Source organism: Mobula hypostoma, chromosome 2 (assembly GCF_963921235.1).
Source record: "Mobula hypostoma chromosome 2, sMobHyp1.1, whole genome shotgun sequence".
Lineage (NCBI taxonomy): Eukaryota > Metazoa > Chordata > Chondrichthyes > Myliobatiformes > Myliobatidae > Mobula > Mobula hypostoma.
The window spans coordinates 238,912,588-238,934,346 of record NC_086098.1 but is presented as its reverse complement, the minus strand read 5'-3'; the positions used below and the strand labels follow the sequence as shown (position 1 = coordinate 238,934,346).

Genomic DNA, 21,759 nt, shown 5'->3' with positions numbered 1-21,759 from the left:
ACTGTTGCCTGGGTGCTTCACCAGTCACAGCTTTATGGGAGAGTGGCAAAGAGAAACCACTGTTGGAAAAAAAATCTCACGTAAAATCTCAGCTAGAGTTTGCCAGAAGGCATGTGGGAGACTCTGAAGTCAGCTGAAAGAAGGTTCTATGGTCTGATGAAACCAAAATTGAGCTTTTTGGCCATCAGACTAAACACTATGTTTGACGTAAGCCAAACACCGCACATCATCAAAAACACATTATCCCTACTGTGAAACGTGGTGGTGGCTGCATCATGCTGTGGGGATGCTTGAAAGGCTTGTGAAGGTGGAGGGTGAAATGAATGCAGCAAAATACAGGGAAATCCTGGAGGAAAACCTGATGCAGTCTGCATGAGAACTGCGACTTGGGACAAGATTTGTTTCCTGGCAAGACAATGACCCCAAGCATAAAGCCAAAGCCACACAGGAATGGCTTAAAAACAACAAAGTTAATGTCCTGGAGTGGCCAAGTCAGAGTCCAGACCTCAATCCAATTTGCGGGGCTGTTGACTCACGATCCCCATGCAATCCAACAGAGCTTCAGCAGTTGTGTAAAGAAGAATGGAGAAACATTGTAGTGTCCAGATGTGCAAAGCTGACAGAGACCTATCCACACAGACTCAAGTCTGTAATTGCTGCCAAAGGTGCATCTACTAAATACTGACTTGAAGGGGGTGAATACTTATGTAATCAATTATTTTGTTTTTAATATTTGTAATTAATTTAGATCACTTTGTAGAGATCTGTTTTCACTTTGACACAAAAGAGTCTTGTTTGGTTAAAAGCCAGATTAAATCCACAGTGATTCAATGTTGTAAATCAATAAAACATGAAAACTTCCAAGGAGGGTGAATACCTTTGATAGGCACTGTATATGTAAGATAGTTAAATTAAATAAGTAGGGCATAAATGGAAAAGAAAAAGTAGTGATGTTCAGTGTCCATTCAGAAATCGGACAGCAAAGGGAAAGAAGCTGTTCCTGAATCATTGAGTGTGTGATGCACTATCAATAACTCCAAAAGACTAGAAGTAGAGTAAATACTGAAAGGCTTTTATTAGCAGTGAAGTGTGACCTCCACCATCCTGAGTATCGGCCCCTAGACTGAGAGGAGGAGCAATGGCGCAATCGCCTTTATTCAGAGCCTGTGGGAGGAGCCACAGGAGCAGTCAGCAGAGGGGCGTGTCCAGACAGGTAACCCAGTTACAACATATGTATACGGTTTACCACTGTGTGCGCTTTCAGGCTTCTGTACCTCCTCCCTGCTGGTAGCAATGAGAACAAGGCATGACCTGGGTGATGGAGGTCCTTAATGATGGACACTGCCTTTTTGAGGCTTTGCTCCCTGAAGAAGTCCCGGATATTATGGAGGCTAGTGCCCATGTAGGAGCTGACTAAGTTTACAACTCTCTGCAGCTTATTCTGATCCTGTGCAGTAGCCCTTCCTGCCCCCCCATCTCTCCCCAACCAGATGATGCAGCCGGTTAGAATGCCCTCCACGGTACAACTGAACAATTTTAGATGTGTTTTAGGTGACAGTCTTAATCTATTGATCAATCTATCTGTTGATTATTGTTCAAAACAGATCAATCTATTGATTAATCAATCTGTTCTCTTCCTCCGAGGGCCACGGAGACCAGATTGTTATCTGTTCAAAACAGGCCAATTTATTGACCAATCTATTGATCTGTTCTGAACAGATAGCAATCTGGTCTCCATGGCCCTCGGAGGAAGAGAATTCCAAAGGTTCACCACTCTCTGAGTGAAGATGCGATTCATCTCAGTGTTCAACAGCCAACCCTCCTTGCAGTCCCCAGTCCAAGACTCTCCAGTCAGGGGAAACATCACATATCTAACCTATTAAGCCCTCTAGGAATATCAAGTTTCAACCAAATCTCCTTTCACGTTTACAAGCTCTAAAGAATAGTCTCATCTACTCAGGGTGGCATGGCAGTGTAGTGGTTGGCGTAAGTTTACTACAACGCCAGCGACCTGGGTCAAATTCCACCGTCGTCTGTAAGAAGTTTGTACGTTTTCCATGTGACCACGTAGGTGTCCTCTCACGTTCTAAAGGTTAGTAAGCTGTGGGCATGTTATGTTGGCACCGGACGTGTGGAGATGCTTGTGCACTGCTCCCAGCACATCCTTGGACTGTGTTGGTTGTTGACACAAATGACACATGTCATACATTTTAATCTGCATGTGACAAATAAAGCTAATCTTTATCTTTAAATTCAGTTAGCTCTCAATTGCCTCCTTGGTTTATGAGGAAATCTGCACCCGTGAGTTATCAAATGAGGTCCTGCTGAAAGGTCTCAGTCCAAAACTTCAATGGTTTACTCCCCTCCACAGGTGCTACCTGCCTTGTTGAGTTCCTCGGGCATTTTGTGCATGTTGATCCCAATGAAGGGTGTCAGTTCCGTGCAGTGACCTGTTTTTCTTGCAGGGGAGGATCGATGATGCTGCAGGTTGACGTGGACACAGTAAAGGGTGGCCTTTCGATCAACGAGAGCTTCCTGGTGGACTTCGGGAAGGAACCCGACGGGCCGGTTCTTGCCCATGAAATCCGATACCCTGGAGGGGACTGCAGCTCCGATATCTGGCTGTAGATGAACTTTGAGTGATATTGAAGGGGGGGGGGAAGAAAAGATCCTGGGGTGGGGGAGGTAGAGAATCATTAAGGGTCTTAGAAGGCTCCTCCGATACTGTTCTCTGATTTAATATCGCCTGATAACTAATCAACTGAAGCAGTTGCTTTGATGCAAAGGCTAAATTTTCTTATCTTCTAAACGTAAGTTCAAAGTTAAAAGCAAAACTTATTATCAGAGTGCATATGCGTCACTACATACAACCCGGAGATTCCTTTTCCTGCAGGCATACACAGCAAATCTATACAACAGTAACTGTAAACGGGATCAATGCACAACAAACTGTGCAAATGCAAATATAAATAAATAATGAGCATGAAATAACAAAATAAACAGTCTCTAAAGTGGGATCATCAGTTGTGGGAACACCAGAAATAGAATGAATATAGTGTTCCAGAGCCTGATGGTTGAGGGGTGGTAACTGTTCCTGAACCTGGTGGTACGAGTCCTGAAGCTCTTGTACCTTCTACCTGATGGCGGCAGCGAGAAAAGAGCTTGGCCTGGGTGCTGAGGATCTTTGATGGTGGATGTTGTGTTTCTATGGCAACGCTTCACATTGATGTGTCAGTGGTTGGGACGGTTTTACCCGTGATGTAACTGGGCCGAATGTAGAGCTCTTTTAAAGGGAGTACTTCACGTGTATCACTTCTGTTGTCTTAACGCTTTGCTCGCGAACTTTTTGAGGAACTTAACGCAAATTTATGCACCGCTTTCCTCTCAGTGTGTCAGTGAAATTGATAACACAGAAGGAGGCTTTCATTTTCTCTCTTTTTTCTGAGTTGTAGTAGGTAAAAATACTACTGCCAGCTTCTACTTGAGCAACGGACACAAAATGCCGGAGGAACTCAGCAGGGCAGGCAGCGTCTGTAGAAATGAATAAACAGTTGGCCTTTTGGGCTGAGACCCACCTTCAGGACTGCAAAGGGAGGGGGAAGACACCAGAATAAAAATGTGTGTGGGGGGGGAGGGGAAGCAGGACAAGGTAGAAGGTGATGGGTGAAGCTGGGGGGGTGGGGGGGTGGTGTGGGACAGGTAAAGGGCTGGAGAGGGAGGAATCCGACAGGAGGGTCGACCATGGGAGAAGGGGAAGGAGGAGGGGCACCAAAGGGAGGTGATAGACAGGTGAGGAGGAGCGGTAAGAGGCCAGAATGGGGAATAGAAGGGGGAAAGGGGAGGGAAAAGAAAAGAAGAAGATTACCAGAAGGAGAACAATCAAATCAAGTTTAACTACCATTCAAGCCACGCCTACATACAGCTGAACAAGACCGCCGCCAAGGATCAAAATTTTCAAAAATAACAAATATCAAATCCAAAGAAGCATATTCACTCAAAAAAACAACACATAAATAGTGCAGGATCCTGAGCAGCAATGTTTGGCAATTGATGGTATATTTTCCTAGCAGTGTTCAGCCTGTCATTCTACTGCTGGACCTCTGCCCTCTCAATCTTGCAAGGTTGATAGATAAATATACAAAGGCCAAACGTTCGGAGGACACACCACAAGTGAGCAGGGCGCTGGTGATGTTTGAGGCCAGGGCCCCAGCCGTGCTCAACCACGCTGTTGTGCTTCCACATTCACAACATTAGGTTGGAGGCTGCCTTGTCAGAATATGAAGTGTTGCACCCCCACCCTGAGAGAGGCTACAATGTGGCAGGAGGCCAGGATATTTGATTATATGAGGTCCTCTGCCTGCTTTTGGCTGATCTTAATTTCAACCCTATCTCGCATGCTTTGTTTATACATTTCTTAATACCGTTACAAACAAAATTCTGCCAGAGTTTGATATCTTCAATTGGTTCAAGTGAAGGGGAGGGAATTACAGATCTATAGAGCATTACAGCACAGTACAGGCCCTTCAGCCCACAATGTTGTTCTGACCTTATAAGAGGATGCTGTCCAAGTTGCATGCCATCTTGGTCAATGTCTCCCATCCACTACATGGTTGGGCACAGGAGTACATTCAGCCAGAGACTCATTCCACCGAGATGCAACACAGAGCGTCATAGGAAGTCATTCCTGCCTGTGGCCATCAAACTTTACAACTCCTCCCTTGGAGGGTCAGACACCCTGAGCCAATAGGCTGGTCCTGGATTTATTTCATAACTTACTGGCATAATTTACATATTACTATTTATGGTTCTATTACTATTTATTATTCATGGAGCAACTGTAACGAAAACCAATTTCCCCCGGGATCAATAAAGTATGACTATGACTATGACTAACCTACTTTAAGATCAGTCTAACTTCCCTCCCCCATAGCCCTCTATTTTTCTATCCATGTGCCTATCTGACAGTTTCTGCCTCTACTACCAGCCCTGTTCCACACACCCACCACTCTCTGTGGAAAAAAAATGTACCTCTGACACCCCTCTCTCTATACTTTCCTCCAATCATCTTAAAATTGTGCTCCTTGGTATTAGCCACTCCCACCCTGGGAAAAAGTCTCCAGCTTTCCACTCAATCTGTGTCTCTTACCATCCTGTACATCTTCATCAAGCCACCTATCATCCTTCTTCACTCCCAAGAGAAAAGCCCTAGCTCACTCAGCCTACCTTCATAAAGACATGCTCTCTGATCCAGGCAGCATCTTGGTGAATCTCCCCTGCGCCCTCTAAAGCTTCCACGTCCTTCCTGTAGTGAGGTGACCAGAACTGAGCACAACACTGACCAAAGTGTGGTCAAACCAGGGTTGCATAGAGGTGCGATATTACTTCATGGCTTGTGAACTCAATCCCCAGCTAATGAAGACCAATATGCCTTATTCCTTCTCAGCCCCTTATCGTACTCCCTTATGTGCAGAGAACTTCTCAACACCACCACTAATTTTCCTTCCTGATTGGGACTCAACCCCCAGAAGAAATAGTTACCCTCATCTCCTCTGGCATTTTATTTAAACCCCTTCAATTTGGTCTTGGCTGGTCACATTGATATTGCAATCTGTTACAGTTCAAGATCTTCTCATGAGAAACTTCTTTCGGACCTCCGCATTCCCATTGCCTGTAAGACTGAAAACTGATTTCAAACAAGAGAAAATGTTCAGGTGCTAGAAATCCAAGCAACACACACGAAATGCTGGAGGAACTCAGCAGGCCAGGCAGCATCTGTGGAAAAGAGTACAGTCCACGCTTTCAGCTGAGCCCCATCATCAAGATTGTGAAAAAAGATGAGGAGTCTGAGTTGACTCCTTATCTTTTTTTCCAGTCCTGATGAAGGGTCTCGGCCTGAAACATCAACTGCACTCTTTTCCATGAAAACTGATTTTGTATTTTACAGTACCAAGGTATATCCTCCAAAATATTTCAGGTTCCAACAATACACTCAAATATATTCTTTCTCCCCCTTACTTTGTGAAGGACACCCTGTCTGAAGAACTCAAAACTAAATCTCATCTTCGCAATTTAACTTTAAATAAAAGAAAATCCACTTTATAAAAAGATTAGATTATGAGGACATGCAGTCCTCTTTTATTGTCATTTAGTAATGCATGCATTAAGAAATGATACAATATTCCTTCGGTGTGATATCAGAGAAACACAGGACAGACCAAGACTGAAAAACTAACAAAAACCACATAATTATAACATATAGTTACAACAGTGCAATAATACCATAACTTGATGAAGAACAGGCCATGGCACAGTAAAAAAAGTTCAAAGTCTCTCGAAAGTCCCACATCTCACGCAGGTGAGAGAAGGAAGAAAACTCTCCCTGCCATGCCCGACCACGGGTCTGACTCTGAGCCATCCGAAAACTTCGAGCTCCGATCAGCCCTCCCACACCGAGTACCGAGCACCATCTCGGCTGAACGCTTCGACCTCAGCCTTAGTCGCCAGTAGCAGGCAAAGCCAGGGATTTTGGGGCCTTCCCTCCGGAGATTCTCGATCGCACAGTAGCAGCGGCAGCGAACCGGGCATTTCAAAAATTTCTCCAGATGTTCCTCTGCTTCTCATGTCTGTCTCCATCAAATCAGAATTGTGCACGGCCCCTACTTACAAATACAATATCATTTCACCGGAGAGCTGCGCGCGCTGCGTCGCGCTGCCATCTTCTCCTCCCGCCTTTTTCAGAAAATAAAAGTCTGGTTCAGTTCAATTAAAATAAAAGCAACTCAGGTTGTCAGCATCAATTCAAAATGGTTCATCAATGGCTTGTTGAGAAGGAACCTTTGGCAAGTAAACACACAATAGATAAGTACAGTTTTCCTTGCAGTGAATTACTAGCATTGACATAGGAAACCAAAAGATTTTCAGTTGTAACTTTCATCGGGCAGATGAATGAATAATCATATAAAGACAATTCACAGCCTTCCAAACCATTTCTGATTTTATCTATCTATCTATTTGTTTGTTTGTTTATTTAGCGATACAGCACGGAACAGGCCCAACAGACTGTGCTGCCTATTTAACCCTAGCCTGATCATAGGACTCCACTAAGAGGACCACAACCTCCTATCGTAGGGGTTGAGGTTTGCACGTCTCAATGACCCAAGCTAGACTGTGTGGAGTCAGGGCTTTATGCTTTGGCTCTTGCTAGGATCAACCATGGCAAACCGGGTAGAGACCAGGTTTGGGGGTGCAGTTCAGGGTTAACAACTGTGATTATAAAACTAAACTATTACGGAAACAGCAATGAAGAATCATTCTACATCTGAGTACTCCGGAGCCTCCACCCTGCATGACTGACAGTAGTGAAAACCGAGCTACTGACATGATGAGGGAAGCCCTGAACACTGCCAGAGATGTAGGACCTTCGCTGTCCTAAACACCAGCGGCATAACGGGCAGTAAAGAGACACACAGGACGATTTACAAAGACCAATTAACCTCGGAATTGAAACGCCTTTGGACTGTGGGAGGAAACGGACACTGGGGGGAAACCCACGTACACATGGGGAAATGTACAAACTCCTTGTAGACGGTCCAGTTTGTCTCGTAATTTGCAGCTGGCAAAGTCACAAGTGTGAGGGACTAATTACATGTCTCTGAAATTAACCACAGAAATATGATGGCCTGGTTGGATTTCATCTGTGGTGTATTCTATAATTTTCAGTGTTATATTTAATATTTCAAAAAGTTGGTGAGCCTGGAGCTGGAGTCCCTCAAGTCTGTGAGACCTGACCTGGGACTGGAGGTTGGAGACCCGATTTCTGCGAGTCCTGGGCCACGGACTGTCGGCCGGAATGCGGCCTGTCCTGTGGTTGGTTGCCTGTCTGTGTACGTGAGTGGGCAGGGGGAGGGTGTTTGTGCTGTTGTTGCTTGTGTTGTTCTGCAGAACATTGTGGTCATGCTATGTTACCGCTGGAATGCACAGCGACACTTGTGGGCTACATGCTTAGATTGTGTTGGTAGTTAATGCAAACCACACATTTCACTATATATCTCAATGTATATGTGATAAAAAAAAATCTGAATCTCACATCTAAGGTCACTCAAAATTTGAGAATGGTCCTGAGAATCAATTATATCCTTGCCTTTTTTTTATAATAAGGCATCCGTTAGTCTTGTGAGACCATGGATCTGTGTCTTCACTCTCCAGGGCGCAGGCCTGGGCAAGGTTGTTTGGAAGACCAGCAGTTGCCCATGCTGCAAGTCTCTCCTCTCCATGACACCAATGTTGTCCAAGGGAAGGACAAGGACCGATACAGCTTGGCACCAGTGTCATCGCAGAGCAATGTGTGATTAAGTGCCTTGCTCAAGGACACAACACGTTCCCTCTGCTGGGGTTCGAACTCACGACCATCAGGTCGCTAGTCCAATGCCTTAACCACTTGGCCACGTGCCCACACTTGCCTTTTTTTTAAAAAGGTCAAAATTGAAAAATAACAGTGTGGAATTTTGTACTCCAGGTTTTTTGCCAACCCGTATCAAATATTTTTTTAAATAGCAAACATATCTAGGCTAGCATTAAGCCACTGCCTGTCACACTCTCAATTACTCGAATGATTGACGTCAGACCTGTCCTATAGGAATAAGACTTTGTGGTCTAGTCCATCCCCGTAAGCCAATCAACTACGGGCATGGAATGATGAAGTTAAATGTGAAGTTAGTAACTTCCACTGCCCAATACTTGAACAAAAACATGTTTTTAAACATTTACATTAGAAGCGCCTAAGAAATCTCAAATAAATACGAATAATATAAGAAAACAGCGTTTAACAAAGTCTGATTCACAGCACAAACATTATTGACATTTTGCGCGCCTTGGCTTGCGCTGCGTTAATTTAGTGCGCTCTCAACCTTGTGTATTTGAGGGCTTGGTTGATTGACATCGGTCCTGTCCAATGAGAGATCTGATTCGGTAGGGGTGGAAGCCGACCATCCAATAAAAATGTGCGAGTGATGTGAAGGTTGGATCTTCTTGTTGACTAAGTTCGGTTGATCTGCATCTGTTGTCTCTTCTTTTAAAGCACGTGACTTGTCGTTAACCGTAATTTCCGAACAAGTGTTTAAAAAAAACACCGATGGAGAATACAAAGGAACCGAATCTTCTACAAATAAAATCGACTGTTTTTTTCAAATGTGAAACCGCTGATCCGGGCTTGGTGTTTATACCGCGCGTTAATTGACAAGGTGGCGGTCCAATGGAAGGGTGGATGTGGCGCATCCGGTGGCAGATTGTCCAATTATCTCGGGTGTCGGGGGCGGGGCATGACTTCTGAGCCGAGGTCGAGTTGTTTAAGGTATAATTTATATTTAATTTCCGCGAGGCTGTTGGGCGATGAGGGGAATTTTATGCGTTTGTTCTTCATGTCACGTTTGTGGTGGTTTGTGTATGAATTTGGGACACGCCTATCGCAGAGAAGAGAAGGAATGGGCGTGAGGGGAGGAATGGTGTGGTGGTGTAAACGAGACGGTGGGAGGTGTGGTAGGCCGGCCGGGAGAGAGGGAGGGAAAGAAAGAAAGATTAGTGACATTGGCTTCAATAATGTCAACATTCTCGCCATCTCCCTCCAATCTATCCCAACTACCAGGGCTCCAGCCCTGATTTTAACTAATAAGCACAGCCAATGAACCAAATTCAGTCTTGGGGAGGGTGTCTGCAGGCATGCTGCACCAGGTTTTCATGCCCTTTTTTCTCTAGATGGGGCATTGCAGAATTATTGTGGCGTGGCCGTCTATAGTGCAAGTCAGGTGGTAATGGAAGACACAAGAGACTGCAAATGTTATAATCTGGAGCAACAAGTGGAGGAACTCAGCGGATTGTAGCCATACAGGATGGAAGTGGGCCCTCAGACCCAACTGGTCCATGCTGACCAAGATTTATATCCAAGGGAGATACATTGGCCAATATCTCTCTGAACCTTTCTTATCCACGTGTGCCCTTTAAATGTTGTTAATGCACCTGCCTCAGCTTTGACAGCAAAGTCCAGCTGCTGGCCATTACCTGCAGTTTAGCTACTAAGCCCAGTGGAACCATTTCTACTTACAGGAGAAGGGGCAAAGGTGGGTTGCTGGCACCTTAAAACCAGTTGCTTCGGGCTGTTAGGACATGCCAGCTGTGGTCGGCAACTCATCTAGCCGAAGGAAAACTCTGATCTCAAACCTCTGCTGCCTTACAGCTACACCCACTCGTGGAGAAGGCTTCAGGAATAAACCCTAAGGGAAAAATCCAGGGGTGGAGGCCCTAAGGCAGTTCTACGTGGAGTTCAACGCTGACTAGCAACTCCTACGACGTAGCTGGTGCCAAATTGTATCGGTCTCTGCCTTTCCTTTGGATTCATCAGCTGCATGGAGAGGGAGGGGAAGCCAGTTGCAATTTCAACAGCTTGCTCTCCATATCGTTCTGCCCTGGCTTGCATATCTAGACAACTAGAACGCAACGTTCATGGTCAACTCTGACTGACGAAGGCCCCCCCCCCCACCTGCCTCAAAATACCATCTGGCAGCTCATTGCACACACTGACCACCCTCTCTGTGAAGAAGTTGCCCCTCAGGTTCTTATTAAATTTCCCCTTTGCTGTACACCTCTGCCCTCTAGTCTTGATTTCTACAAATTTGGGAAAGGATCCTCATCATCTCCATAAATGTCTCATTTTCATAAACTGAAATGAGTAAAGTCCCAGTCTGCTCAAACTCTTCGTAACACTGTCCCAGAAATATCTCCTAATGGAAATAACTGGGAAAATGTGTAGCTCAGGTGGGTGATGGTTGGGTTGAGTTGTTCTCTGATCTTGGCAAACATTTCATCACCATACACGGAGATGTCATCGGGCCGCTGTTTATTTGTGGTGTATGCTCCGAGTACATGGCCTTTGTATACTTGCCAATCAGCTGATTGGTTGTTATTACATTGAGGGGTGGGTCTCATTGCTGATTGGCTGCATGGTGAACTCTGTGCATTGTGGTCTGGAATTTTGCCCACATTGGCTTACAAATAGGATCGAAGTCTACATGTCAGTTTACAGAATTCTTTAAGGAAAGCCAAGCTTTCAGGAATCCCCTTGCATGCCGCACGTTCGCTTGCATCATGACTTTCACTGGTGCCCAGTCAAGTTTGTGCCCCTCTTAATCTTGCAAGAGAATTCCTAGAAGCATGGTTTTCCGCATCCAGTCAGCAACGAGACCCCTTCCCTACGTCACAATTGTTTCCGTAATGACAGCCAGTCAGCTGATTGATAAGCATCCGGGGGGGACACCCCAAATGAGCAGGGCACTGATGATGTCTCCTCATATGGCGATGAAACATTTGCAAATGGATTGTCAAGTTCAGAACAACTCAATCCAACCATCCTCGTAAATCTAAAAATTTTTGGATTGAAACCTTGCATCAGTCTGAGGTAAAGGGTGTTTAAAAAGAGCTCAGACTTTGCACAGAGCAGTTGTCTTTGATGTGCTTCGGAGGCATTGACTTCCTGATTTGGGGTATTTACCATGAAACGTTGAAAGTTCCTTTCCTCCTACAGATGCTGCTCGACCTGCTGAGTTCTGCAGGTAGATTGTTAGCACTGGGAGAGCAGGACATTGTGAATTTCTTTTCTGCATTTCAGTAGCCACCTCTCAGTGAGGGCAGATCCTAGTGGCCTTTGGTGTGTCAATGCACCCTTTGTCAGTCTGAGGTGAAGGTCTTATTTATTTAGAGATACAGCACGGAACAGGGCCCTCCAGGCCTTCGAGCCACACCACCCAGCAACCCCGATTTAACCCTAGCCTAATCATGGGACAACTTACAATGACCAATTGACCTACTAGCTGGCACATCTTTGGACTGTGGGAGGAAACGGAGCATTCGGAGGAAAACCGCGTCACACGCAAAGGACAGAAGATGCCGGAATTGAATCCCCAACTCTGATGCCCTGGGCTGTATTAGTCATTCTAACCACTACACCACTGTACCATATTGCATGTTGAAGACCTCAAACCTGGTACAAAGCTTGTGCTCAGCTTGGTCCAACCTGACACTCCTCACAGTACTGAGGGAGCTGTGTACTGTCATTGGGAATGATTTTTTGAATGGCTCTGGGTGGATGTGAAAGATGTGAGGCACGATTTCACGATGTCGCTCTGCCTCTCTACCAGACGACTTTAGGTTCAGACCAAGGGAATAGTTGTCAAACACAGTTTACTTAAGATTACATACTGTTTATTAGCAAGCTTGCGTCTCAGTTGATATTACAGAGCCCCGCTCATAGACCCTGGAAATCTGTAATCAAGTAAGCCCCGAGCACAGCATTCCCCAGGATGCTGCCTGGTTTAGAGAGTATGCATTATGATCAGAGATTAAGGGAGCTAGGGCTTTACTCTTTGGAGAGAAGGAGGATGAGAGGAGACATGATAGAGGTGTACAAGATAATAAGAGGAATAGATAGAGTGGATAGCCAGCGCCTCTTCCCCAGGGCACCACTGCTCAATACAAGAGGACATGGCTTTAAGGTAAGGGGTGGGAAGTTCAAGGGGGAGATTAGGGGAAGGTTTTTTACTCAGAGAGTGGTTGGTGCGTGGAATGCACTGCCTGAGTCAGTGGTGGAGGCAGATACACTAGTGAAGTTTAAGAGACAACTAGACAGGTATATGGAGGAATTTAAGGTGGGGGCTTATATGGGAGGCAGGGTTTGAGGGTCGGCACGACATTGTGGGCCGAAGGGCCTGTACTATGCTGTACTATTCTATGTTCACTGTCCGGAGCTGCTTGTTAAACTTTCGTTATCACATAGCACTCTGATCGTTGTCAGGCATCCTTGATTAGTGGTTACACAAGCAGCTTTCTCATGCAACAAGCACTCCTGTCTTCCTTACATCTAACCCACAGTTAACTTGCAACATTATTTGCATAGTCAAGCTGTAACTGTCAGTCAGAATTTAGCCCTTTTAATTCTGTCTATAATTCTTCATAGACACACAGACTGCATATGCTGGAACCTGGAGCAACAAAGTCAACGAACAACTCAGTCCAAGAGTGTGCTGGGGGTGGCCCACAAGTGTCGTCATGCTTGCAGCACCGCCATAGCGTGCCCATAATTCCCTAACCCTAACCTTTCTGTCTCCGGAACGTGGGAGGAAACCAGAGCACCTGGAGAAAACCCACGTGCTCACGGAAAGAACGTGCAAGCCCCTTGTAGATACCAGCGGGAATTGAACCCGATTGCAGATGCTGTGAAGTGTTACACGAGTGTGCCGTTCACACACAGTGAGCAGTCAAGGTCACATGTTGAGATTCCAACTCAGATGAAGGGTCTGGACCAAAAATGTTGATTGTCCATTTCCCTCCACAGATGCTTCCTGACTGGCTGAGTTCCTCCAGCATCCTTCTTGTATTTCTTGCCCTGTATCCTGTTAATATTTATCCTCCATTTGGTATTATACTTACTGCCCGTTATGCCATAGGCATTTAGGGCAGCAGTGAAAGTCCTCCATCTCTGTCTGTCCTTGGCAGCCATGCAAGTCCCAGATGGAGACTCAGGAATACCATCACACACAGATGTAAAAGGATTCTTCATTGCAGTTTCCGTAACAGTTTTCTTTGACTAGTCAGGGTTGTTAGCCCTAGCTGAACCCCCAAACTTGGAGGGACGGTGGACCACTTTTAGTCTGCCCTCTACCCTTTGACCTGCCTGCCATGGGTGACTCTACCAAGAGCTAAAGCGTGAAGCCCTGACTCCAGCCAACATAGCTCTCTGCGTCACTGAGCCTCCAAACCCCAACAAAGTTGTACCTCTCTTGTTGGTTGACATTATGGGATACTTCTTATTTCTGGGTTTCCGTGAGCTCTAGTTGAAGATACTTTTGGTTCTTGGTGGTGCCTTGAATGGTCTTCCATTTTGAATGATGATGGGCCATTCATCCCCACAAACTGACAGGGATGAATTTGAGAATCATTCTTGAGTTGATTCTTCTTTCCACCTGTAATGGAGTTTGGAACAGAACTCTTGTTTTAGGATCCTAGGATGGCTTGGTAGTGTAGCAGCTAAGCCTGATTTATACTTCTGCGTTAACGTGACACTATAAGTACTGTGTCGCTGCAAACCCTACACAAAGCCGACGCGGATCCTTACGCCAGAGCCTGCGTTGCTGCGACACGCACCTCTCCTAAAATGTAATCGCGCCTCCCGGCAACGCAGACTGCAACAGCTGTGATTGGTCGGCTTGGTAGCATCGCATTTCCTCCTACGCTGCAATAGCTTCCCATTGGGTGACTGAAGGGCAGGGAAGGAACTCTGGCTGCAATGCTTTCCATAAAGCTTTACAGACCTCCGAAATTATGGAGGACACATTTCGCTTTTATGAAAAAAGACGCTCGCTTCTTGTTTACCTGGAGAAAGACTACCATGACCATGAAGCCTTGCGTGGGCAGGTGTGTGCGCATGCGTGACGTGCGTGAATTGCAGAGTGACACAGACACACCAACACACAAGTATAAATGCTCACAACGCGTGTAAGTTACTTGTGTAGGTTATGGCGTCGAGTTAACGCAGAAGTATAAATCAGGCTTTAGTGTAATGGAGATTCAATTTGTGCCACTGTCTATAAGAAATTTGCACATTACCAGTAGTGGTGACTCCCTCCTATCTTAGGGCACCAGAGTAGGGTGTATCACTTTTACAGTGGCAACGAACACCGATTGGGGTTCAAATCCAGCCATTGCCTGTAAGGAGCTTGTATGTTCTCCCCCATAACTGCTTGGGATTCCACCGGGTGCTCCTGTTTCCTCCCATATTCCAAAGATGGACAGGCTACGGTTACTAAGTTGAGGGCTTGCTATGTTGGCACTGGAAGCATGGCAACACTTGCAGGCTGCCCCCAGCACATCCTCGTACTGTCTTTGGTTGTTGACACAAACAATGCATTTCACTATGTTTCGATGTACATAAGACGGTTAGAGTTAATTTTTTATTAAGTCTTTAGGGCATGCAAACATTGTGTCTTCACTGCAGGTGGTGTAATTAGATCTTTAATCAGATGTTGGCTTAAGAGAGAAAGCGATGTGTGTTTACTTACCCCTTCAGTGAATTTGGAAAATTTTGCACAGACAGTGGTGGCTGTATCTTGCCGTTTCTTTCAGTTGCCTGTTCTATAAGCAAAGAGTAGTACAACTACCGGTAAACCATGAACTCTGTGCCAATTGTGAGTTCTGCATTCTAAAACACCCTTTTTTCTCAATTGACTACCATGGCTTACTGAGGGCATTGGTAACTTTCATCAATGGTACTCCCTTGTTTGAGGGTGTTCATGATTTAGGAAGAAGAGTTGGTTTGGTAGGGTCTATAGCCTTGCACCTCTGTCGGTGGGCTGTGTTGTCCACCTGGAGCAGTTTGATAGAGGGCCTTTGGATTGTGGATGCTAAGTATAAAAGCCTGTTTCCTTGTCTGTTTTTTCAAGTGAATTGATGGTCACTTGGAGCTTGGCTTCCAAGAGGGTGCACATCCAAGCTTCATCAGATTACTGCAGTTCTGAGGCTTCATGGACATTGGTCTTGTGGAGGTTATGTAGAGTGAAGGATTTCCTATTTGACTTTCCAGTTAGCCGCACTCCAGTGGAAGTATTATGATAAGAAAAGTTCAAAATTACGTTTTTGGGATGATGTGGGCTTACTTAACACCAGTTTGCATTGAAATTGGATCTTGTGGTTAAAATCACAGATTGTCTGTCTTACTTATTTACTTACTTCAGTCCATCACCCCTACTGGGGCATAGGCTGCTGACAGCAACTCACCAGAGTCCTCTACCCTGGACCAGTCTTTCAAGTTGCCCCCAGATGTAGCCCATCAAAGATCCAGGGATGAGGTCTTAATTGGTGTTTCTGTAGCTCTGGGTTTTTAACAGGATGGAGTTACTAGCCCCATGCCTAACCCTCCTCTTTTCACTGCCAGGCTTGGGACCATCCATCACTGAGTTTTATAGCATATTTAGGATGGAGGTAAGTTTTTGAGGATTCCTGAAATTCCAAAGGATTCTTCATGGTTCCTCGTGATTGATAGACAGTTAGATCAAGAAGACCATAATATCACTAAAGTAAAACACACAAAATGCTGGGGAAACTCAGCAGGTCAGGCAGCATCTATGGAAAGGAATAAAGAGTCGACATTTTAGGTCAGGACCATACAGTATCGAGCATTGAGGACGTCTTCAAAAGGTGATTCCTCATCAAGGGCCCCCACCACCTAGGGCATGCCCATTTCTCATTGCTACCATCAAGTAGGAGGTACAGGAGCCTGAAGACACACTCTCATCAACTTAGGAGCAGCTTTTTCTCCTTCCATCAGATATCTGAATGAACAATGAACCTATGTACACTCCCCCACTTTTTTTCTTCTTGTTTTGCTCTATTTTGCACTACTTTTAACTTATTTGTATTCTTAATGTAATTTATAGCTTATTCACTGTACTGCCACAAAACAACAAACTTCATATTATACAGTATTGCCGTGATATTAAAACTGAATCTGATTCATCAGGTCTCTAATATCACTAGAGTTGTCATGTGGTGAATATTATATTCACTCTGCATGATGTGATTCGGGCAGCTGCCTTTGAGCCACTGACTGGTATCCCGATGGCTGATGGCAGGGTGATCCATCAACAGTTACAGCAATTGGATTTCTCTCCTTCCTTGAAGGTGGTGACAAATATGGCAACTTCCTATCTTGTCAGATAAGAGAGGTACTCCCAGCGTTTTTGTTGGCATACTGCCCTTTCAACTCAGTGCCAGATTGGATCATTAAGTTTGCTGTGGGAAGAATCAAGTCACAATTGAAGAGCCCTTTAAGTTCTCCTTCCAGTGGGTCTGAAAAAGGAAGGAAATGCACAATGCAAATGCAAGGCCTTTGGTTCTTTTGTCTGTCATGGTGTTAAACAAAAACAGATACGTTACTGTCCCTCATTGGCCAACATATTGGTCACACAGACTCACTACCCCAGCTATGTCTCCTTCCTGGGAACCTCTCTCTCTACTGCCATCTTGTTGCACATGGCTTCCAGCTCATTTTTGAGGCTCCCCAGTTTGGACCCCGCTGAGAAACCCAGTTCTTCTCATTTCACCTGCACTTATTGCCTTTTAGCTCTACTTTCCCTCTGCTCCCCCCCCCCACCTTATTATTGGGTGCCACGTTGGTATAGTTGTTAGCACAACGCTATTACAGTCGGGCTGTCAGAATTTGGAGTTCAATCCCGGCATCCTCTGTACATCCTCACTGTAGGTTTTCTCTCACAGTCCAAAGATGTACTGGGTAGGTTAATTACTCACTGTAAATTGTCCTCAAATAGTTTAGGGTTAAATTGGGGCTACTGGGGTGGCAGCTCAAAGGGCCGGAAAGCCCGAGTCAGCACTGCATTGCTAAATAAGTAAATTTACTCTGGCTTCTTCCCTCTCCCTTTCTATGTAGATAGCAAGTGTCCTGATAAAAGGTTTTGGCCCAAAAAATTGACTCTTTATTACTTTCCATAGATGCTGTCTGACCTCCTGACTTCCTCCAGCATTTTGTGTGTTGATCAGGTTTTGCAGCATCTGCAGAACCTCTTGTGCATGTGGTAACCAATCGCGTGTGTTTAATTGGGAATTGATATGAGCTGAGCATGGAGTAGGTCTAATTGACCTCAGTACTTTCATATTATACACCTTCCCTGCCCAAACCTACCAGCGTCCAGCTGAGAGCACTCTGGCCTCTGACAGTGCTGTATTCACTGCAGAAATTTGGTCAGAAAAATCCAGGCTGAGAATTCGGAGGGGTGCTGAATGACCACAGGTACCATCTCTTGGGTGAGTTATCAGGGAGAGACCCATCTCAGGTGGACCTAAATGATCCCATGAGGATGAGTTGTGCAGCTCCAGTATTAATCTCTCAAGCAACGTTGTTCAAATTATTGATACATATTCCCCTTTGGCTCGGGGAATTGGAGTTCGGGGTTCAGTTCTGACGCCGTTCAGTAAAGAGTCTCTGCGCACACACCTCCTGTGGAATGCATGGGTTTTTCCTGGTGCTCTGCTTTTCTCCCACAGGCCAAAGATGTATCAAGTAGGTTAATTGGTCATTGTAGATTGTCCCGTGATTAGATTAGGCTTAATCAGGGTTGTCTGTCTGTATCTTGTTTTACGGCGGTTGGCATCCAGCTTAATGGTGCATTACCGCCACCCTCTGCTCCAGAATGTGCACTAGACATACATTCTAAATCCCTTCACCCAATCGCGCGCGCACACACACACACACACAAACCTACACTTTACCCTCCCATCTTTGACCATCCTAGTACCCTATTCCTGTTTATCCGTCATATCCTATAAAAAAAAACCCCTGTACCCCTTAAAAACGCTAACAATACCCGGACTTGTGCTCTCTCACCCATGCCCAGCAACCCTTTTAATGTGAATTCCTGCACCCCCAACTCCCTTAATTTAATTCTCATCATCTCTCTCTGTATCCCATACTTCCTTAATCAGAGTTGTCGGTGTTGCTGGGGCAGAGTTGCTGGAAAGGCCGGAAGGGCCCTACTCTGCACTGTATCACTAAATAAATAATAAAAACGATGTTCCTCCACTGAAAGTAAAAACCTCTGAGATGATCACCAGGGTTTCCCTCGCCCCTATTTATGACATTCATCAGGAGTGTTGTAGACAAATGGCTCAAAGCATTGTTGAGGATCCCTATGCTGTGCACTACATGCACTTCGAATGATATTTTATTAACTTATTTATGGTATTATCTTGTTTTGTGTGCTGTGCGCGATACATGTTTTGTGGGTATACCATTATCCAGGGGAATGTTAATTCATTTGGTTGTATATACTGTATATAGTCAGATGACAATAAATGTGAACTTGGTGTGCTAATGAGCAAAACTTTATGGGTCTTCACTGAGCCTCACTAACACCTGAGGTGGGTAGGATCATTTGTCTCACTGGGAAAAAGTTATGTCATTTCTCCTAGAGATTGGATTCCATGGAGGAAGAAGAGGCCCACCTGAAATCACCGAACCGAGGGAGTCTAACACCCCACGATTCAGAGGCAGTGGATACCGAGCCAAGTACTCTGCTCCACAAGTTAAAGGGTGGTATCAGGTGAGAAGCAGTCTGAATACTATTCCGCATGGGGCTCCCATTCTTATCCATAATTGCAGAAGAGTAATCAACTTTTTGCTTCTCTATGGGGTGCTTTGGTTCTCCTATGCCGTAGAAGAGTGGGAGAGACTAGTAGAAATGTATGAGGGGTGATTGATAAGTTTGTGGCCTAAGGTAGAAGGAGTCAATTTTAGAAAACCTAGCACATTTATTTTTCAACATAGTCCTCTCCTACATTTACACACTTAGTCCAGCAGTCATGGAACATACGGATCCCTTTGTAGAAGTGGTCTACAGCGGGGGTGATTGATAAGTTCGTGGCCTAAGGTAGAAGGAGATGAGTTATACAGCTCTCGTTACATGCAGGTGAAGTTCAACTCTTTGAGTGAAAACGCAGAAAGTTTGAAGGCTCTCCTCATCTCCTTCTACTTTAGGCCATGAACTTATCAATCACCCCTGCTGTGGACCACTTTCTGGAGGTCCAAGACGCCGACTTCTACAACAAAGGGATCCGTATGCTCCACGACCGCTGGACTAAGTGTGTAAATGTAGAAAAAATAAATGTGCAGGTTTTCTAAAATTGACTCCTTCTACCGTAGGCCATGAACTTATCAATCACCCCTCGTAGTATTCCATAAGAATTGGATCGTGGCTGTGCTGTTTAAAAAGCAATAATAGCAAGTATTTGTTTGATAAAGTAGGGCTTCTACTTATAATTTCATGTTCGCAGGTTTTATCAAGTTCAGTTTATTGTCATTTGATCTATATTGCCAAACGAGACAACGTTTCTCTGAACCAAGGTGTACAACACATAACTCGCACATAGCACGTAAAGTAATATCACAAAGAAATTAACAAATAATAAGGTGCATATTCAACACAAGTTACAAAGTGAACAATATAACGCTACTGGCACTTCATACGAGATGAGACCTGGGTGGTGGCAGGAAGTTCAGTTGTTTCATGGCCAATGGGAAGAAACTGTTTCCCATCCTACCAGTCTTTGTCCTAATGCTATGGGACCTCCTGCCTGATGGTGGGGGGTGCAGTCAAAGAATGGATGGGAAGGATCATCGGCAATGCTAATATCTTATGTACACAGTGCTCCTGATAATTACCTCTCGTGGGTACAGTAACAATGCTATTCTAACTGTCATTATAATAGTAGTAAGGTGTGTCTACTTATGTCAGGGATGGCGACCCTTTTTGGGATAATATTTTAAAAACTTTAAAAATTACCTTGTGCCAGGGTAATTTTGAGCAGAAATTACCATTGATTAATGAATTTGATAATAATTACAGATGTTTTTTTTAAGGAAAAAGGATGAGTCCTGTTGTCTTTTATATGTGTTCATTGTTTTACTATTAATAAAAGTATACCAGAGACAGATTGAAACAAATGAAGCATTTTAGGAAAAACATTCAAAAATCATTATTACTTTTTCATAACACAGTTGAAAAATAATATAATCTCTTAAAAATAAACATCAGCGATTCTGCAGGTGCTGGATATCAGAACAGTGTGCACACCTGTAGAATCATTTGTAAATGGGATTGTTACTGTATCTCATATATAACATAAGAAATATGTACGTCAAATAATAAGATTTGGTGCAAACTGGACCAGGTCAATTTACCATCAATCTATAGTCATGCCACTCAGGGACTTGGGCAGTTTTTTTTCTCTGTGAATGTATGTTTTTCTGAAATTATAATTATATATGCTGTTTGTTGCTATGTGCTGTGTGCTGTTGGTAATGTGTTTTGCACCTTGGCCTTGGAGGAACACTGTTTCGTTTGGCTTTATTCATATATGGTTGAATGATAATGAAACTTGAAACTGGAAATTTATAAAAGCTGAAGGAAAGAAAAACAAACATACTTTACTCTCAGTGAGAGTTTTGTTGCTGTATGAACAGTGGCAAATATTTTGTATCTGGTTTCTACTGGGTTGATTTGAGAGCCTTGCTCGTAGCACAAGTTTCTTCAGTAAGTTCTACTCCTAGAATTAGACTTGGCCAAGTTCATGACTAAATGGGGGCACTCTACTCCATACAGTATTTACCATTATCACTGAATAACGGTCCACTCACAAATGACAGAAGAAAAAAAATGTAAGCAGAACGAAGCCAATACCAACTGGCCCAGCTGTTTATTATCCAAATACTGATGTTTACACCAGGTCTGTTTGGATTTCAAAATGTATCATCCAATATGACAGGCTCTTCCAACCGTCTAGCTGGCACCAAGCTAGCGTGTGAAATCATCTCACTGCTCTCGGGTTGTAAAAGAATATCTTTGCTTCTTCTTTTGGGAGTAAAGATAATTATGATGTATCTTTTCATTGTAGGTGGGGTTTAGGAATCGTAGAGGCGCCAAGTACTAACAAAATTTTTATGCTTTCCATCTTGAATGTGTGTGCCATTGGTGCACCACTCCTGGCCTGTGTTGTTTATGCTGGGTTCAGCATACCTTAACCAATTGGCTATACCTCAGCAGATACAGTCCATTGCAGAATAAGTACTCAAATCAAGGAGGCACACATTCTTTCAAAGGTGACTCCTGCTGCTGATGTCTGCAGGTTGGATTGACTATTGCCCCGAAT

The 21,759-nt window shown here is 44.5% G+C and overlaps 2 protein-coding genes across 5 annotated transcripts in view; both read left to right on the top strand.

Moving 5' to 3' along the window:
* selenbp1 (selenium binding protein 1) overlaps window positions 1–3,000 on the top strand; it is a 44,415-nt gene extending 41,415 nt beyond the window's left edge. The window contains exon 12 of the mRNA XM_063041717.1: window positions 2,466–3,000. Within this exon, the coding sequence (XP_062897787.1) occupies window positions 2,466–2,628 (163 nt within the window). The 3' untranslated portion in view covers window positions 2,629–3,000. The remainder of the gene's footprint in view (window positions 1–2,465) is intronic.
* Window positions 3,001–9,020: 6,020 nt separating this feature from the next.
* Window positions 9,021–21,759, top strand: part of LOC134342965 (DNA-binding protein RFX5-like) — a 34,782-nt gene continuing 22,043 nt past the window's right edge. Inside the window, exons 1-3 of one of the 4 annotated variants that reach the window (XM_063041714.1) lie at window positions 9,021–9,349; window positions 10,229–10,365; window positions 19,024–19,154. In XM_063041714.1, the coding sequence (XP_062897784.1) occupies window positions 19,036–19,154 (119 nt within the window). In that variant the 5' untranslated portion in view covers window positions 9,021–9,349; window positions 10,229–10,365; window positions 19,024–19,035. Of the gene's footprint in view, window positions 9,350–9,524; window positions 10,366–12,651; window positions 12,674–19,023; window positions 19,155–21,759 lie in introns of those variants that run through there. The other 3 variants (XM_063041713.1, XM_063041715.1, XM_063041716.1) reach the window with 3 other exon arrangements.